Source organism: Nicotiana sylvestris, chromosome 7 (genome assembly GCF_000393655.2).
Source record: "Nicotiana sylvestris chromosome 7, ASM39365v2, whole genome shotgun sequence".
NCBI lineage: Eukaryota > Viridiplantae > Streptophyta > Magnoliopsida > Solanales > Solanaceae > Nicotiana > Nicotiana sylvestris.
In genome coordinates this window covers 15,387,859-15,403,989 of record NC_091063.1, presented here as the reverse complement: position 1 = coordinate 15,403,989, position 16,131 = coordinate 15,387,859, and the positions used below count along the sequence as shown (strand labels likewise).

General features: G+C 36.3%; 3 protein-coding genes across 3 annotated transcripts; 2 read left to right on the top strand and 1 right to left on the bottom strand.

The window, feature by feature from the left end:
* The first annotated feature begins 385 nt into the window (after window positions 1-385).
* Window positions 386-6,064, top strand: LOC104216266 (uncharacterized). Its single transcript, XM_070151841.1, has 2 exons — window positions 386-575; window positions 5,368-6,064. Exon 2 carries the CDS (start codon window positions 5,412-5,414, stop codon window positions 5,799-5,801), a length of 390 nt encoding a protein of 129 aa, XP_070007942.1. The 5' UTR covers window positions 386-575; window positions 5,368-5,411; the 3' UTR covers window positions 5,802-6,064.
* LOC104216267 (pentatricopeptide repeat-containing protein At5g59600-like) lies at window positions 1,810-6,021 on the top strand. Its single transcript, XM_009766287.2, has 2 exons — window positions 1,810-3,261; window positions 5,365-6,021. The coding sequence occupies exon 1, from the start codon at window positions 1,856-1,858 to the stop codon at window positions 3,188-3,190; it is 1,335 nt and encodes a 444-aa protein (XP_009764589.2). The 5' UTR covers window positions 1,810-1,855; the 3' UTR covers window positions 3,191-3,261; window positions 5,365-6,021.
* Window positions 6,065-8,712: 2,648 nt separating the features above from the next.
* On the bottom strand, window positions 8,713-11,433 carry LOC104216268 (heterogeneous nuclear ribonucleoprotein 1-like). The gene is made up of 6 exons (XM_009766290.2): window positions 11,279-11,433; window positions 11,087-11,127; window positions 10,808-10,971; window positions 10,170-10,269; window positions 9,891-10,060; window positions 8,713-9,608 (listed from the first exon to the last, which is right to left on the bottom strand). Exons 1-6 carry the CDS (start codon window positions 11,320-11,322, stop codon window positions 9,108-9,110), a joined length of 1,020 nt encoding a protein of 339 aa, XP_009764592.1. The 5' UTR covers window positions 11,323-11,433; the 3' UTR covers window positions 8,713-9,107.
* Window positions 11,434-16,131: the final 4,698 nt, after the last annotated feature.

Genomic DNA, 16,131 nt, shown 5'->3' with positions numbered 1-16,131 from the left:
TTATGTGAACTTGTTTGACTGGACACAGAGTTTAAGAAAAATGGAAGAGTTTTGGAGTTTGTGGTCCTAAACAAGTCAAAAAAGAGTCCAGCGTATTTGTGTGGTTATAAAAGCATATTGAAATTTTAAGCTAAATTGTTTCTAAATTTAGAAAGGTATTATTTTTTTTAGAACAACCCAAAAAGTAAATAAATTCACATAAACTGAAACAGAGAGAGTATTTAACAGCAAAACATATACAATAGAGTACATTACAATACAACCATACAAAACATTGAGTTAGCTACAAGTTTGGTAGCACTTCGAGAGTCTCTATAGAACCGTTGAGAAAATTATCCTTTCCACTTTCTTACTTCCCTTCCTCTCTCTCTCTCTTCCTCCCTTCCCCCCCCCCCCCCCCCCAAAATCCCATATTCGGGTTGATAACTACTCTGGATCTGTTTTTGACCCATATATTTTTTGCTAATTTTAGCTGTTTAAACCTACTTAAACGAGGAAAAGAATTCTAGGTCACAGTGTTCTTGGCGTTTCATCTCATGTTTTGACTACTTAATTTTATTCCAATGACTCATTTGGTGAGTTCCCATATATCAGTTTCTCCACTGCCCTTTTGAGATTTTATATATGTTGAATTTCATAGCTGCTTGTGATTTGAATTCTGCTCTAATCTTCGGCATCTAATGTCTCTTTTGTTAGTTAGTATTTGCATGTCAATGAGGTTTTTATCTGCAAAGGCGCATCCAGGATTTGAACATTATGGGTTCGAGTTTAGAATTCTACTGCAACTCATTCAATTTACTGAGTTCAAAATCTACTATTTTGTACTTGTTTAGTGAATTTTTTAACCCATAAACAAGGTCCGAGCCAATAGAGGCGGATCCGGGATTTAAAATATATGGTTTCAGCTTTTAATATTTTTTGGCATTGAACCCGTTATATTTTTATAGTTAGGGTTTATATCTATTATGTGTTGCACTTTTGGGGCATTTTTACGCATAAATTTATGCTCCGTCGAAAGTACTTAGTTCAAATAAACCCGATACTCAAATGTTGCTTCCGCCCCTGCGAGCCGAAGCTACTAGGTTCAGATGAACCTATTAGTCTTTAACTACATCTACCCTTGGCTATAGGATATTATTACTCTTTAATTAGCAGTTTATGTCTTTCAGCGAGTCTTCAGTTTACAAATGCAGAACATATGTACTAGATGTAGGGACTGGGGAGGGACTGAGGCTTCTGTGGTTTTGTCATCAGCAATTTAGATTTGGTTTCAGGAATCTTGAATTATTGGGCTAAAGACCTTGGTTCCCTTGCTCTACAGATCTTTCCACTTTTCCAGGGTGAAATGCCCTTCTTTTGAAATTTGCTTTCACATCTTTTAGTGCTTAGGAATGGGAATTTGATTCTCTCGCATTCATGGTTGAATGTGGCAAGATTGATGTTAAAGGTTGTGCTTTTGGGCTTTGAGTTGGGTATTATCATATTTGACTTCATATGTTATCTTACAGTCTTACAATTGCAGATTCAGTCAGTATTTGGTCAGTAGAATATTGAATCAACACAACATCTGAATGTAACCATTTCGGATTTCCTTTTAGACATGAATCTGTGCCTCTTATCCCCAATCAACTTGTCTGTAAGCAGTTTTGGCTTATTATTGCAAAAATGTTTGAAAGCTAAGTTGCTGGAACCGTGCAAGCAAATTCATGCACTCATGTTAACATCGCACATAGACATGAATGCTTTGTCACTGAATTCAAAGCTCATTGGTGCCTATGCAAGTTGTGGGGATCTTGATGCAGCTGATCTTGTGTTTGAAAGAACCAGAAACCTGAATATTTTTGCATTTAATTGGATGATTTCAGCTTTTGCATTTCATGGCTACCCTGAGAAATCCATTGGTTACTTCTCTCTTCTTCAACAATCAAGAATTATTCCGAACAAGTACACATTTACTATTGTGTTGAAAGCATGTGTTGGTCTAATGGATCTGAACAAAGGAAAGCAAGTGCACAGTATGATATATAGAATGGGATTTGAGTCAGAGTTATCGGTTGCCAATGCCTTGATTGATATGTATGGTAAATGTGGCAATACAGAATATGCTCGTTTAGTTTTTAATGTAATGGTTGAGAGAGATATTGTATCCTGGACATCAATGATACATTCATATGCTAACACGGGGAAAATAGAAGAATCCTTTATTTTGTTTGAAAAGATGAGGTTAGAAGGCATAAGGCCTAATGATTTTACATGGAACATAATGATCGCTGGATATGCTAGGAAAGGAGATTGTGACACAGCTTTCATGTTATTGTCTAAAATGAATAAAGAGGGGTTGACTCCAGATTTGGTTACTTGGAATGCCATGATTTCGGGGTTCGTTCAAAGCCACAGATCGACTGAAGCATTAGCATTAGTTCAGGACATGTTGGATGCAGGAGTTAAGCCCAATGAAGTCACTCTCACTGGGCTTCTTCCTCTGTGTGGGTTGATTGACTCTGTTTCTAGGGGGAAAGAAATTCATGGCTTAGTATATAGATTAGAGTTTTTTGCTAATGTCTTTGTTTCTAGTGCTCTCATTGACATGTACAGTCGATGTGGTAGCGTGGAAGAGGCTTGGAATGTTTTCAGTTCCGTTACTTTCAAGAATATTGCATCATGGAATGCTATGATAGGATGTTATGGAAAGCATGGCAGAGTAGAACATGCAATCAAACTTTTTGAGAAGATGCAGTATGAAGGAGTGCTGCCAAATGAAGTAACATTAACTTCTCTTCTTTCTGCATGTAGTCATGCTGGTTTAGTTGAGAGAGGTTTGAAGATCTTTTGGTCCATAGAGGAGTCTTATGGCGTTAGAGCAAGGAAAGAGCATTATGCTTGTGTTATTGATCTTTTGTGTCGTGTTGGGAGGCTGGAAGAGGCTTACAATATAATCAAAGATATGCCAACAGAAATTACAGATTCAATTATTGGGGCTTTCTTCAGTGGTTGTAAGGTCTACACAAGGAGAGATCTTGCTGAAAAGATGACTAAGGATATATTGCACATGGATCTGAAGAAGCCTGAAGGTCTTGTAGCTCTCTCAAATATTTATGCTGCTGAAGGAGAGTGGGAGAATGTTGAGAATGTGAGGAGCATGATGAAGGGCAAGGGATTAAATAAGATGCCTGGTTCCAGTCGGTTGTAGAGAATAAGATGATATGCGGAACTAGATCTAGGAACGTGAAGCAAAATTTGATTTTAAACCATTAGATAACGGTAAGAACATATAAGATATACATGCTTTGCTGTTTGCAGTAGTGTCTGATTTGTTGCCTTTAATGTCGCTTAAAGTTGAAAATGATTATTCAAGGTCTCACATCCTTTTCTGAAGAACCTATGTATAGGGAATGAGGAACATGGTTTCCATGATATAATATACTTTTGCACTCAGCTAAATGCTCTAAGCTCTCTGTTATGTGGCTTTACCCTTTCAGAAGTTGGAAATTTTGCTTATTTGTTAAGTAGCGTATGCTGCATTGAAAGAGTACATATCTGCGAATATTTCATTCATGCCCAAATAAAACAAAGAACTATCATTTAAAAAACAAGTGGGATTCATGCAGTCTTACTTGAATTTCTTCCTTATTCGGTGCTCCTTTGCTCATACTGGCTGGAAAAAATTCTTTATACTCTTTCACCTTGAAGTAGCCTTTTAATTTGGTCAAGTTATTTTGTGATTTTACTCTATGAGGTCCATCTTTCAGGTTTGAGGTTTAGTTGATTGGTTAACTCTGTGAAGTCCACTATTCAGTAATCTAGTATAGTACTGATCGGTAGTGTTATTTGTGTTCTTTTTCTTTTTTTTCTTGGATGCTATGTTGCAATCATATCCTCAGAACTAGCTGTACCGTGTTTTTCAGTGTATTCTAGAAGCTGGGGCATAGATGGAGCATTACTAATTTTGGTTAGAGCCAAACTGATTAGAGCTCTTAACAAAATTAATCAGGCTCTAAATACTTCTGTGCAAACTCCAACTAACAGTCTTAACGTTTCGTTGTTTTCTCTCAATCTTGTCCTAGTATCTGTTTTGGGATCTGAATCATTTCATACGTTTCTCATTCTTGATCAGCAAGTCTTGTGACCAAGAGATTTATTTTAAGAAGTATGATGTGAAACAACTTTCATCTCTCTTTTTTTAATAAATGTAATGCTATGCTGGGATGGAAAGGGTCGTGATACTCAATATTGTTTCGCTTAAACTATGTTATTTCTTAAAAAGGATAAGAGTCAGAAGAGAATATAATTGGATTACCTTATCTAGGTGATGTATTGATACCTGCATGCAGTTGTTTACTACAATTCAAATGGAAGTAAAACTGTTATCCTTTCTCCTCTCCATCAATGAAAAATCTGAAGGACTTTTTCTGTTCCTCTTTCACTTCCTTATAAAGTGAGGGTAATGATTTGTACATTCCCCCTCTTACTTCTGCTCGTGCACCACTTCCTCCTTTCACCCCAATCAAGCTTTGCTTTAGTCGTAATGTGAAGCTGTTTGTGCATAGACATTACATCTTTAACTTGGAATGTGCAGTAGAACTGAGTCTATTTCTACACAATGTTATTACCTTTAGTATTGCTTATATAGTTGCTTAAACTTATGCAACAATTAAGAGCCCTGCAAATTTTACTTGCCTACTTCTAAAGCCTTCCGCAGTATTTATGTCACCTCTTGAGAGTAACTATAGTTGATCATTTCACATAGGGCACTTAGCTATTCTTTCAGACTGATACTGGCGGAGGCGGCAGGATAGCTGAAGTATACTGACTGAAGCTAGACATAGTTGGGAGTACATATCTGTATGCATCATCTTCTGAATTAGGTTGTCCACATATCAAAATCTGTTTTTCTTTGTTCCAAAGTTGGTTTCTGGTTTATGTGGAGTAGTACAGAAAAGAGTGGACAGTGTGTTTCCGTACTGAAAAGTGTAGGAACGGGAGGGTAATTCCAACTTGGGGTATTTATTGATCATGTAGCAATTTCTTCAAACTTTGCCTCAAACAATCAGAGTTAACTGGGAATGGAGGTCTTGACTTCCTGTCATTGTCGCGTAATTTAAGTCCTCGGGGTTATCTTTCTGTAGGGGTAGCTTTTGCCTCTTGTTTTTGACAGCCAGTTCTCCTCCCATGCATCTAATCCCTGAAAAAAAACAGAAGGAAAAAAGAGAGATTGTATTTACTTGATTGTTGCGTATCCAGGATTATTAAGTGTTGTGTGCACTTTTCTACTGATAACTTGGATATCCTTCTGTAAAGTTTTTCTTTTTGAATCTTCCATTGGAAAATATAGTTGATTCATGTCTCCTGTTTTATTTTATTTAGCAGGGGTGTTTGCTGCTAGTTTGTTAAGCCCTGGGGTTATCAAGGCAATGGGAGGAAAGGGTAAGAAGTTGAGTGTAATTGACCCCAATGATCCAGGAAGTGATGAGGAAGAGAAAATCCCTACTCAGAGAGGAAGGCCACAAAAATCACTCAAAGATGACATTGAGGAAGAAGCAACTGAGATGATCGAAGAGGAAGATTCTGAGAATGAAAAAAATGGAATTCCAAACTTGGAGATTAAAAATTCTGCTACGGGAAATGGGAAGAAGAGGAATCAGAATACTCGGATGAAAGAAAAGCATGATTCAGTTAAAGAAGAAAACGATAATGGAACAAGATCAAGCAACGATGAATCTACTAGGTCAAATAATGGTTTCCGCCATAGGCGGAAAAACAAGCCTCGCCGTGCTGCAGAAGCTGGTGTTGAGTGCAACTGACATTTTGGCTGTGTATTATGTGGACTTAGTTCTCTTGTGATGGCAGATAGATCCTTTTACACTGTAAATCACGCCTTAGTTTCTATGTTCCTTTCTGTATGCTCATTTTGGCACTTTAGTACATTGATCTTTCTGAACCTTTTTGGAAAGGTCTTGAGCTGGTAATACTGTTTATGATTTTCAATGCTGCTAATATTGTATCTTGAGCATTTCTACTTGAGATCTCCAAGCTAAAACTAATGGTCATTGCTAGTTCATGTGCAGAGCATATGTCATTTCCTATGCAATTTGTTGTTTGTCTGGCTTTAGATCTGATTTTCCCCATTGTTGCGTTTGATCGTTTTCTTGTCCCGTGACAGGTGAATTCAATCAAGAAGTGAAGCATAGCTCTTTCACTTCAATTTTTCCGTGGTTCTCATACTTTTGAAGAGCAACAAGTGACAGACCAAAGTGGTGAGTGACAAATGGTGAGGGTGCAGTGCGCGACGTTGATTAGGCGCCTATCACTAATTTAAACCATATCGCAAATCAAAAGGTCTAGTATTTAAGTGGAAAAGAATAGAAGAATTTGCTTATTATTCAACAAGTTTCTAATCATGCACCAATTATATCAAAGAAAACTGATAATGAGTTATCATTGTAAGATAACATAAGGGAGGGACGTCGTAATGTGATCAATTGTTCTTTTTTCATTCTAAACCCCCAACTTACGAGAGATTGGAATGGACAAAGCAATCCCATAATTTAGGGATTGGGTTAAGCAAATACTATGAACTACATTTATTGGAATCAAGAGAAGAACAGTTGCGATTAACTATGATTTGTTCTTTTATAAAAATGAAGACTACCGAATGTTGGCTGCTGCAATTTAAGGTAACCAACCAATCATTTATATTCCTATAACCAAATTAGTTCTTTAATTGATTAAGAACCTCTCATTTGCTCTGTCATCTGAAAGTAACAAGGTCTTTTCTGTCTGAGATTGCAATAGCATGACTTAAACATAAAGCTACCTACTATTCATGAGGGCGTCACAAAGCATTGACATTGAGCGTTAGGCATAGATATTGCTGAACCAAATGTAAGGTTAGTCATGGCACGTAAGAGAGGAGAAGAATTTGAGTTGAAACAGTAAAAGTCGCAAACATCATTAATTTAGAGCCCATTTGGATGGGCTTGTTGTAAGTGACTTTTAAGCCAAAAGCCATAAGTTAGGAATTATAGCTTTTGGCTTATTTTTATCATTTTAGCTTAAAAACAAGTGCTTAAAAGCACTTTTTACTTTATCCAAACACTACAAAATGACTTAAAAGCTATTTTGGCTTAAAAGCACTTAAAATAAGCCAATCCAAATGGGCTTAGTCTGGCTTATTAATAAGAGTGTATGGGAAGACATGCTATATTTCCATTAGATTACTGTGACCATCGACGCAGGTCGGTGTTCACTAATAAGAGTATGGGAAGGCATGCCATATTTCCATTGGATTAGTGTGAACACCAACGCACGTACTTACGCTCAGAAGTATCAACACCAAGACAAACAATATAACCTTGGCAATTGAAATTTAAGCGAATATAGATACAACTCAAACATAGTTAAGCCAAAAGGGGTCGTTTGGTTGGTGGGAAAAAGAATAACAATTCCGAGATAAAATGCAGGATTATTGTATCCAGCATTTAATTATGGGTATTACTTGGTCCCGAAAACCATTTTGTACTAAAATGGTGGGATTAACTATATCTCACCCCATGGAATATCCATGTCTATACCATCCCACCAACCAAACGACCCCTAAGTGTGTTTATACAAGACACATATCTTGCATTCATTGATTTGATGTAAACGTTAGGCATGATTAAGTTTTCACCATTTAGCATGCTTCGATTTTTTGGTATTAGTTAATCTATGTCCACTAATACCAAAAAATCAAAGTATGTTGCAAGGATAAAAACTTACATACATCCAATATTTACACCAAACCAATAAATGCAAGACATATGTCTTGCATACACACACTTCTCAATTAAATATGTTTGAATAATATGTATTTTCACTTAAATTTTTGACTTCTCACTACAATTCAAGTCATCTAACGTCCCTTCTTAATATTCCTTTCGGCTACAAAACAGGGAAAAGGGTTACCTTGGCCTTCCAGAGGTCAGGTTCTCCCTCAAAAGATCCAATCACAGGGTTCAGAGAAAACCAGTAATCAACAAAATATTAACAACAATATGCATGCGTTTCAAAAGGTTATATAAACTCGAATAGAAGATGAATTTACAAAACTGTGACCAGCACATCATTCTTGACACAAAATTAGATCTGAATTTCAAGCATTTACAACAGGAATGCGCCAACTAAAGACACTAACCTGAGATTATACACAAATTATATCTTGAATAAAGACAGAAAACAATTTAAGTGAAGGAGAAAAGGATGAAGTGGGAGAAAACAAAAGAAAGTACTATGGGACAGCAGCACAAAACAAGTAAGCACCCTTTTTGCTGCCCCCCCCCCTTTTTTTACAAGGCTGTGAGCACCTTAAATATGAATGGTAGAAACAAGACATAAAGATCCTGTCACAACTAAATGGAGTAGACTAACATTCTCCAATTTAAGACTAAAATGTAAATGGCTTCATCAAATTCTCAGGTACGTGGCTCAACACACATTTCTAGAAAAAAACTCAAGTGGCACGAAGGAAAACAACTTAAAATATCCACCAACTATGATTGAGTGTGACCAAGCTAAGCCAACTACACCAATCAAACCGACAACTAGACACCAAGAACCATAGATCTCTAAACATAAAAATATCATTAATCTATCATAGAGTGGTGCATACTTACACTTAAATACCATTTTCACTTGAGGTGCATACTTACTAAATAGAGAAGCAAAACATGTATCTATGAAACCAAACTCACAAGACATGAATCTATCATAGAGTGATTCCTGATGAGGAGAGTACTTACTAAATAGAGAACAATAAGAGCCTGCCTGCGTCACATGTATCTATGAAACCAAACTTACAAGACACATGAATAACTCCAAAATTAGGTTCTAGCTAATCCATATTTCATAAATAGAGAGAATGTCTAAACTAAGACAAAGCACAAACTATATTATATTTATCTAGATATGGTTCTCTGGTCGCACAGTAGTAATAAGAAGTGGCAAACTAGGGCTCTTCAAATCTTCTAGGTGGTGTCTGCTTGCTAGTGCTCCAAATATCTACTCAACCCTGGGCTGAGGATGCAATAACCAAGAGACCTGAATGCAACTCCTACATCGCTTAGGAAAATCTACCTGGAGTAAGGATGGTAACGGCCACTGCCACTATAGCCTGCCCTACTTCCATATAAACCTCCTGGTCCACCGTAACCAGCACCAGGGCCAGATTCATAACTAGCATCAGGCCCAACTCCACCATAACCTCCATAACCACCTCCACGGCCATATGAACCCAGTCCACTGCCACCGTATCCCCCACCAAACCCACCAGCGTAAGAGCCAAAACGACTAGAATAACCAAGTGACGGGTCCCCACGGTAACCACCAAAATCACTACCGCCAAAGTCTCCATATCTACCACCAAATTCACCACCACCATATCCATATTCACCAAACCTAGCTCCAAACGACCTATAAGAAGCAGGGCCAAAACCGCCACTGCCAAAACCGCTATATGAATTGCCAAATCCTCCATAACTATCACCATATCCACGCCCCCTAGAGTCACTACCATATGCAGGAGCAGATGCTGGGTTTGAGGGTTTCTTTGGTTCTGCCTTCTTGATCTCAACCTACAATAAAGAAGCAAGTTAACCTAGAAGTTCCACCTGCACAATAGTCTGACAGCTGAGCGCTATAAGATGCATACCACATTGGAAAACCTACAAACTTATATTCCTAAATTAAACTGTCACACATGCAGGAAACTCCTTAAGACAGAGAGGTATAGGTTAAAAGAAGAAAATTTGGGCTGGGAGATGGTACGAAAGCGCAACTTGTAGATCCACTTTGCACGCACGACAGCCATGTCCTAGAATATTTGACATCATAGAAAAATATCCTACAAAACTTACCTGAGTACCCATCATGTCAATCCTATTTCCCTCAGCCAGCAAATTATCAACTACTTGTTCATTGTCAAAAACAATAAATCCAAAACCTCTAGAACGCTTGGACACGTGATCTCGTATGATCTCGTACTCTGTTACTTTCCCAAACTTGGAGAAAAAGTTCTTGAATTCATCTGACAACCAATGTACAAGAGACATCAGTAAAGTACTTCAAAGCTTAAAGAATACTAATGCAACTGCCAGACAATAAAATTAGTGATGTAACAAAAACCACATTGTTACCTTCAGTCATGGTAGTTGGAATGCCACCAACGAAGATCTTCTTTGTTTTAAAATCCTTTGACTCAGCAGATCCTTTCGGAATGGTTCTTTTAATCTCAACCTGGCAAAGACCAATACCACAATTCAGAAGCCAGAATCTTTCAAGTACTTAAAAATAGATGATTTTCAGCTGAAGCTTCAAAAACCAGTAATATTCAAAACTCCAATAAATAAATGAAACCCATAATTCCAGCTCATGACCTCACAAGCATATGACTAACTAAACTGTTTGTGCATATTGGAGGCAGTCAACAAAGTTCACCATAGTTTTCTAACTTTTCAACTCAATTTGACTACAATTGAAAATCAGGCAGGATGGACATACAACAATTACTAAACCCAAGTCCCAAACAAGTTGGGGTTGGCTATATGAATCGTGAGATGACCATGTTTCTCTATTTAAAGCTCAACTCATGTCATACCGAGTTTTAAATTAAGAAATAAAGAATTACAAAAATATAAAAATTCACTATATTTTTAATGGCATATAAATGTATCATAAGGTCAAAACACTCTTGGAAAAGCAATAGCTTCAAAATTAACGTACTAATAAGACTTAAGACTAATTGCAGTAGCAAAACTGAGGCTAAACTACTCACTTGTTTGTCATTGATAATATGGTTTTCGGCTATAACAGTGTCTACAACGGATGGATCTTCATAAGTGATGAACCCAAAACCTCTGGGTCTACCAGTATGCCTATCCTTCATAATCACCGAGTCTATTATCTCCCCATACTTCTCAAAGTACTTCACAAATTGTTCTACCAAAATCAAAGTCCAATTTTAACGCCACCCTAGTCAGTAAATCAAAAATCTACTAGCAAGAAACAATTAGTAATACATAAAAACAAGTATGAAACAGTTTAAAACACTAACCTAACGTTGTCTCTTTCGCTAGACCTCCAATAAAGATTTTTCTGTTCAATACGTTAACAAATAGCAACAAAAAAAACCTAATCAATACACATCAATCTTTATACGAAAAACAAACCAATTAATTGGGCAATACACCTACATATTTTCATAGAAAATTTTCAATTTATCTAACAAAATAAAAGAGAGACGAACCCAGGACTAGCGCCGTCGCCGAAATCGGTCTTTCTGGAACCCATCGGTAAGATTGAGGGGTTTGCGGAATAGTCAGATCTGAGAAGGTGCTACGCAAGGCTAGGGGTTTGTGGTTGTGTACGATGTTGGCACAATATGGAGAGATTGGGTTTCTATGATGCAATATATAAAGTATAATTATATAAGTTAAAGGTTATTTATTTATTTTGGGGCAAGTTACAATTTAGCCAATTGCCAAAAATAATTACATCGGCTAGCCTAATATATAATATGTACATTATTTATTAATATACAAAAATACATTTTGTTGGCTTTTTGGAGTGACTATATTGTGTAGTTTTTCCTTTTTCTTTTTTGGCCTACTCGGTGCATGTGCGAAGTGCAACAATAGTCACTTTTAAGTCTGTTTTTAAAATATATTCACAATTTATAATATATTTAAAGATTAGCCAATTCACCCAAACTTCAGGACTAAGCTTTCTAAATTTGGAAATTCATGACTTTGTGTCCTGAATTTTTGAGCTGCTAATTTGAAATTCAGGGCTAATAAGTATTCTGAATTTCTGAACTACTAATTTAAAATTCAAGACATAAGATTCAAATTTATGGACACAATTTTTAAACTTTAGGACACGATGTCCTGAAGTTTAAATTTTGATATTTAAACTCTAGGACACTGTATCCTAAAATTTGAGTAAAATTGATTAATCTTTAAATACATTGTAAAGTATGAATATATTTTAAATAGCACACTTAAAAATGGCTACCTAATGTCATTTCCGCGCAGTAATCACATTGGAGTTCAGCTAGTAGGATTCTTGTAAGGCCCATGAAAATGAAAACAACTCCCTATCATAAATTTTTCAGCCTTATTAATTGGGTAATTATATTTATCTCATGATAACTTTTAGTTGTAAATACATTAAATGTATGTGTAATATTCCACTTTGGTCTTTATATAAATGACAATTACTCAATTCTAAAACTCATTTGATTTAGTCGATTAAAGGTGATTAATATTTAATACGCAATACATATTGAAAAATACTTTTAAATATTAAAATTATTTTTATAAATAATTATGTATATATAAGTGTTGAAGTTAACCATAAACAGTTATTGGACCATAAAGATTACATACCTTGGCTAAAACTCATATAAAAACTTTAATTTTCCAAGAAGTGTTTTGGATTTAGAAGTAAATATTCCACACAGTAACTATTTAGTTGACCTTCCTAAGCCAATTACATTAGTTTGAAATCCGAAGTTCTTATATAGTTTTTTTTTATATATATATTATATGGATGATCCGATTCGCAAGGATCATGATTGGAAATTGTTGTGAGCACATGATTTTTGCCCTATATAAATTACTCCTACAAATTCAAAATAAAATAATTTTTTCCATTGTTTGCAATTTTGTGGCATTTTCTGTTAATTGTTTGCATTTGTCTGTGCATGTTTATTCTATTTAATTAATGAAAATATAAAAATACGTTGCATTTGCATTTAGGATTTAACTTTGCACTCTTGAATTAAGTAGTAAATTAGTTATTTTATAAGAATTGAAAAATCACAAAATAGTTGTTTTTGCACTTTTAATTTTAATTTTTGAACTTTGGTAATTTTTTTCCTTTAATTTGGTTTTAATTAATTGTGGTAATTATTAGAGTTAATTAATTCAATGTGGTAGGGTTAATTTGATCTAAGATTTAGTTGGGGCTTTATTTTATTTATTTGAAATTTTTTAATTAAAAGAGTTTGAAAATAAAAGAATTAATTTGGAAAAGAATGAAAAGAAAAAAGAAAGAAATCAGTTCTTGGGCCAATTCCATGCAAATTGCATAGGCCCAAACCTTTGGCCCTGAGACCCGTCCAAAATACCCTTTACCCAGCCCAAACCCGCGTCCAATCCGGTCCGGTTTCCCCCCCATATCCAAATGACGTCGTTTCGTTAAGCTTTGATCTGAGCCGTTGATCGTGCCTTAATCAAACGGCTCAGAACTGAAGCCTCATACGTATTTAAGTGTCTGAATAGCCTTACCCCCCCCCCCACCCTTCAGAACTCCCTTCTGCTCATCACCTTCGTCAGAAAACACCCCGAAACCCTAGCTAGCCGCCCCCAAATCCCCGGCTTCCGGTGGCGGCGCCACCTCCAAACGCCACCAAAATCACACCCTATAGCCTCCTCACTCCCCTCTTTCCAAATCCATACTCCGTTACCCTCGAATATTGCCCTAGTTCCTCGAATCTTAGATCAGAAACGAACCCCAGAAATCCCAAGTCAAATTTTGGCAAAATTTCGTGTCGAATCAGATTTTATTCGCGTGTTCTTCGTAAGAGCGCACGATTAACATCAGATTTGGCCGAAAAATCCGAGGATCTGAAGACCCATGCTCCCTCTTTCATTTTCTGAACTTTTCTTAGGTATTCTTCTTTTCTTCTTTTGGTTTAATCTTTTCTTCGTTTGTTTTTCAATTTTTTGTTTCTTCTCCTCTTCTTGAATCATTCCTCATTTGTTCCGGAGTCTACTCATTCATGCATGAGTAATTAGAGTTTTGTTAGTTTAATTTTAAAATTGTTAGTTTGGTTAAATTTAGTTAGTAAATCATTTAGGCTAAAGTTTTAATTGTTCTGTGTTATTTGGTAATTAGATAATTGCTAGTTGGGCCAAATAGATTTTTGATCTTAAGGGTTGGGTTTTGGGTCTATTCCGGTTCATTTGGGGCTGAACAGCTGGGTCAAATTGACCCATGGCCCATTCGGTCTGTCTAGTATACTAAGAGGGGTTCAGGGGCAACTTGGGAAATCTAGGTAGGGGTAGTCTAGGGAATTGGCATAAGGAATCTTTAGTATAACTGATTTGGAAGTTTCTAGTGAGGGTTTCTTTGTGAATTTCACACTTTTAACAATATAACTTGAGTAACAAGCCAATAAGTGAGGGACTTTTAAGCTAAAAGAAGATGTAAAAAGGAACTAAAAAGGTAAAAACAAACCTGCAAGGCTGCCCTAGTAACTTGCCTATAAAGGCATCATTTCTTTCCTTTCAAGGCAGACCCAAGAGAGTTTTTGAGAGCTGGGAAATCCAGAAGATATAAAAGCTGCATAATTTTACTATTTCATAGACTTCAATAGCTAAAAATTCTGAGAGGAGAGGGAAAAGGGGCTGAAAATCTTAGAATAACACTGTTTTCATCGATTTCTTTGGTGATTTTTGAGGTTTTCTTGGTGTTAAGTCAATTTTCTGGTCAGCTGGTTCTAATATGGGTTAAGGTCGAGTTGTCTTGAGGTCTGCTGGTTCATCGAGTGACTGAAGTTAGTATTTGGATTATTGAATCTTATATGTTGGTTCAAACTTGGCTCAAAGCCGATTTTCTTTGGTTATTTTTGGGCTAACACCATTGTTGTTGTTGTTCTGCTGCTGAACCATCAATTTCTGTTTGAAACCAGGTACCTCTTGGAACTATATGCAACATGTGCAATGCAAACTTGTGTTTGATTGTGGAATACCATGGATACAAGTTGTCTTTTGAGCTTACTCTTCTATTTCATTCATTTCTGTAATGTCCTGAATACAATCTTATATTCTGTTTAGTAGGGTAGCCTTTCTTCCCCTCTCTTATGTTGTTAATGTCTTGCAAGAATCTGTGTGTGTGCTCGTTAATTTAATTCTGGGAATGTACAAGCATGAGGATGGTTTAAGTTGAGTTGAAGTTCAATCATATAGCTTGCAGGTTGTTGAATCTTTGTTCTGACAAGTGAGCCATGGAGTTATTATAATAAAGGTTTAAGCTCATGCTAAGCATGTTTGTTTCATATCTGTCAAGGGTTAGTGTCATTTTGGGGCTAGTTTGAATTTATTTGATTAACATGGCTGTACAAGAAAGCAGAATTGTCTAATAATGTACAACATGATTACAGGATGATTATAGTTTCCGGTTTTTTATGTTGTCTGTTCTGTCCTTCTGAAACGATCAAGTTCAGAAGCTAAATGGATGTCATAGCCATTTTGTGCAGATTTAATCTATTTCATTTTGTTTGGGATCAATTTGGAACCATCTAGCTCCTTGCTGGTCATGTGGCTATAGGGACTCGATCTTGAGTCTCTGTTCGCCATTGCAAAATTGGGCCTTCTTTTGGGCCCAACTCAAGTCCTTTAGAAATCAAGGAATTGGAGCCATTGCAACATGGTATTGGCTCTCTTTGAGCCTAGATTTAAAATGGAGACTAGCCCCATCAACGTTGCAAATAATTATGATGTTCTGCGTGTCCAGAGGCTCGACCCTTCACCTAGTTTCTGGTGTTTGCGATCTGGGCCTCGGCTGGGCCAATGGCTCATGCAGATCCATCACAAATCGGTCTGCCATTTAATAGGGCCTGACACGGATTTAGGCCCCTTGTAAGCACGTGATTTTTGCCCTATATGAGAATTACTCCCAAAAAATTCAAAAATAAAATAATTTTTCTTGGTGTGCAATTTTTGTGATATTTTGTGTAACTATTTGTATGTTTGTCTATGCATATTTATTTGTTAAATTAATAAAAAATACAAAAATAGGCATCTTTTGCATTTTTAGCATTTAATGTCCAAATGAACAATTTTATGCTTAATTATTACTTAATTGTGCGTTAATTGTTATTGGAAGTTAATTTGCGCTTTTATAACTTAATTTAGTTCTTAATAATAATTTAAGTACTTTTATAATTTAGTTTTAGAAAAATAAAAGAAGAAAAGAGAACAAAAATACAAAGAAAAATCGGATTGGGCCACTTCTTCAATTTCAAACCACAGGCCCAAATAATTGCCCAACTTTCCCCATGACCCGGTCCGTTTCAAACCGGGTCGATCCGGT

What these genes read in the sequence shown, in the direction of transcription:
- LOC104216267 (XM_009766287.2), top strand. Translation starts at nt 1,856, where the DNA reads ATGATTTCAGCTTTTGCATTTCATGGCTACCCTGAGAAATCCATTGGT.
- LOC104216266 (XM_070151841.1), top strand. Translation starts at nt 5,412, where the DNA reads ATGGGAGGAAAGGGTAAGAAGTTGAGTGTAATTGACCCCAATGATCCA.
- LOC104216268 (XM_009766290.2), bottom strand. Translation starts at nt 11,322, where the DNA reads ATGGGTTCCAGAAAGACCGATTTCGGCGACGGCGCTAGTCCTGG. An exon ending in GGCGACGGCGCTAGTCCTGG is followed by an intron (nt 11,128 to 11,278) that starts GTTCGTCTCTCT and finishes CGTATTGAACAG; the next exon opens with AAAAATCTTTATTGGAGGTC. An exon ending in AGCGAAAGAGACAACGTTAG is followed by an intron (nt 10,972 to 11,086) that starts GTTAGTGTTTTA and finishes TGATTTTGGTAG; the next exon opens with AACAATTTGTGAAGTACTTT.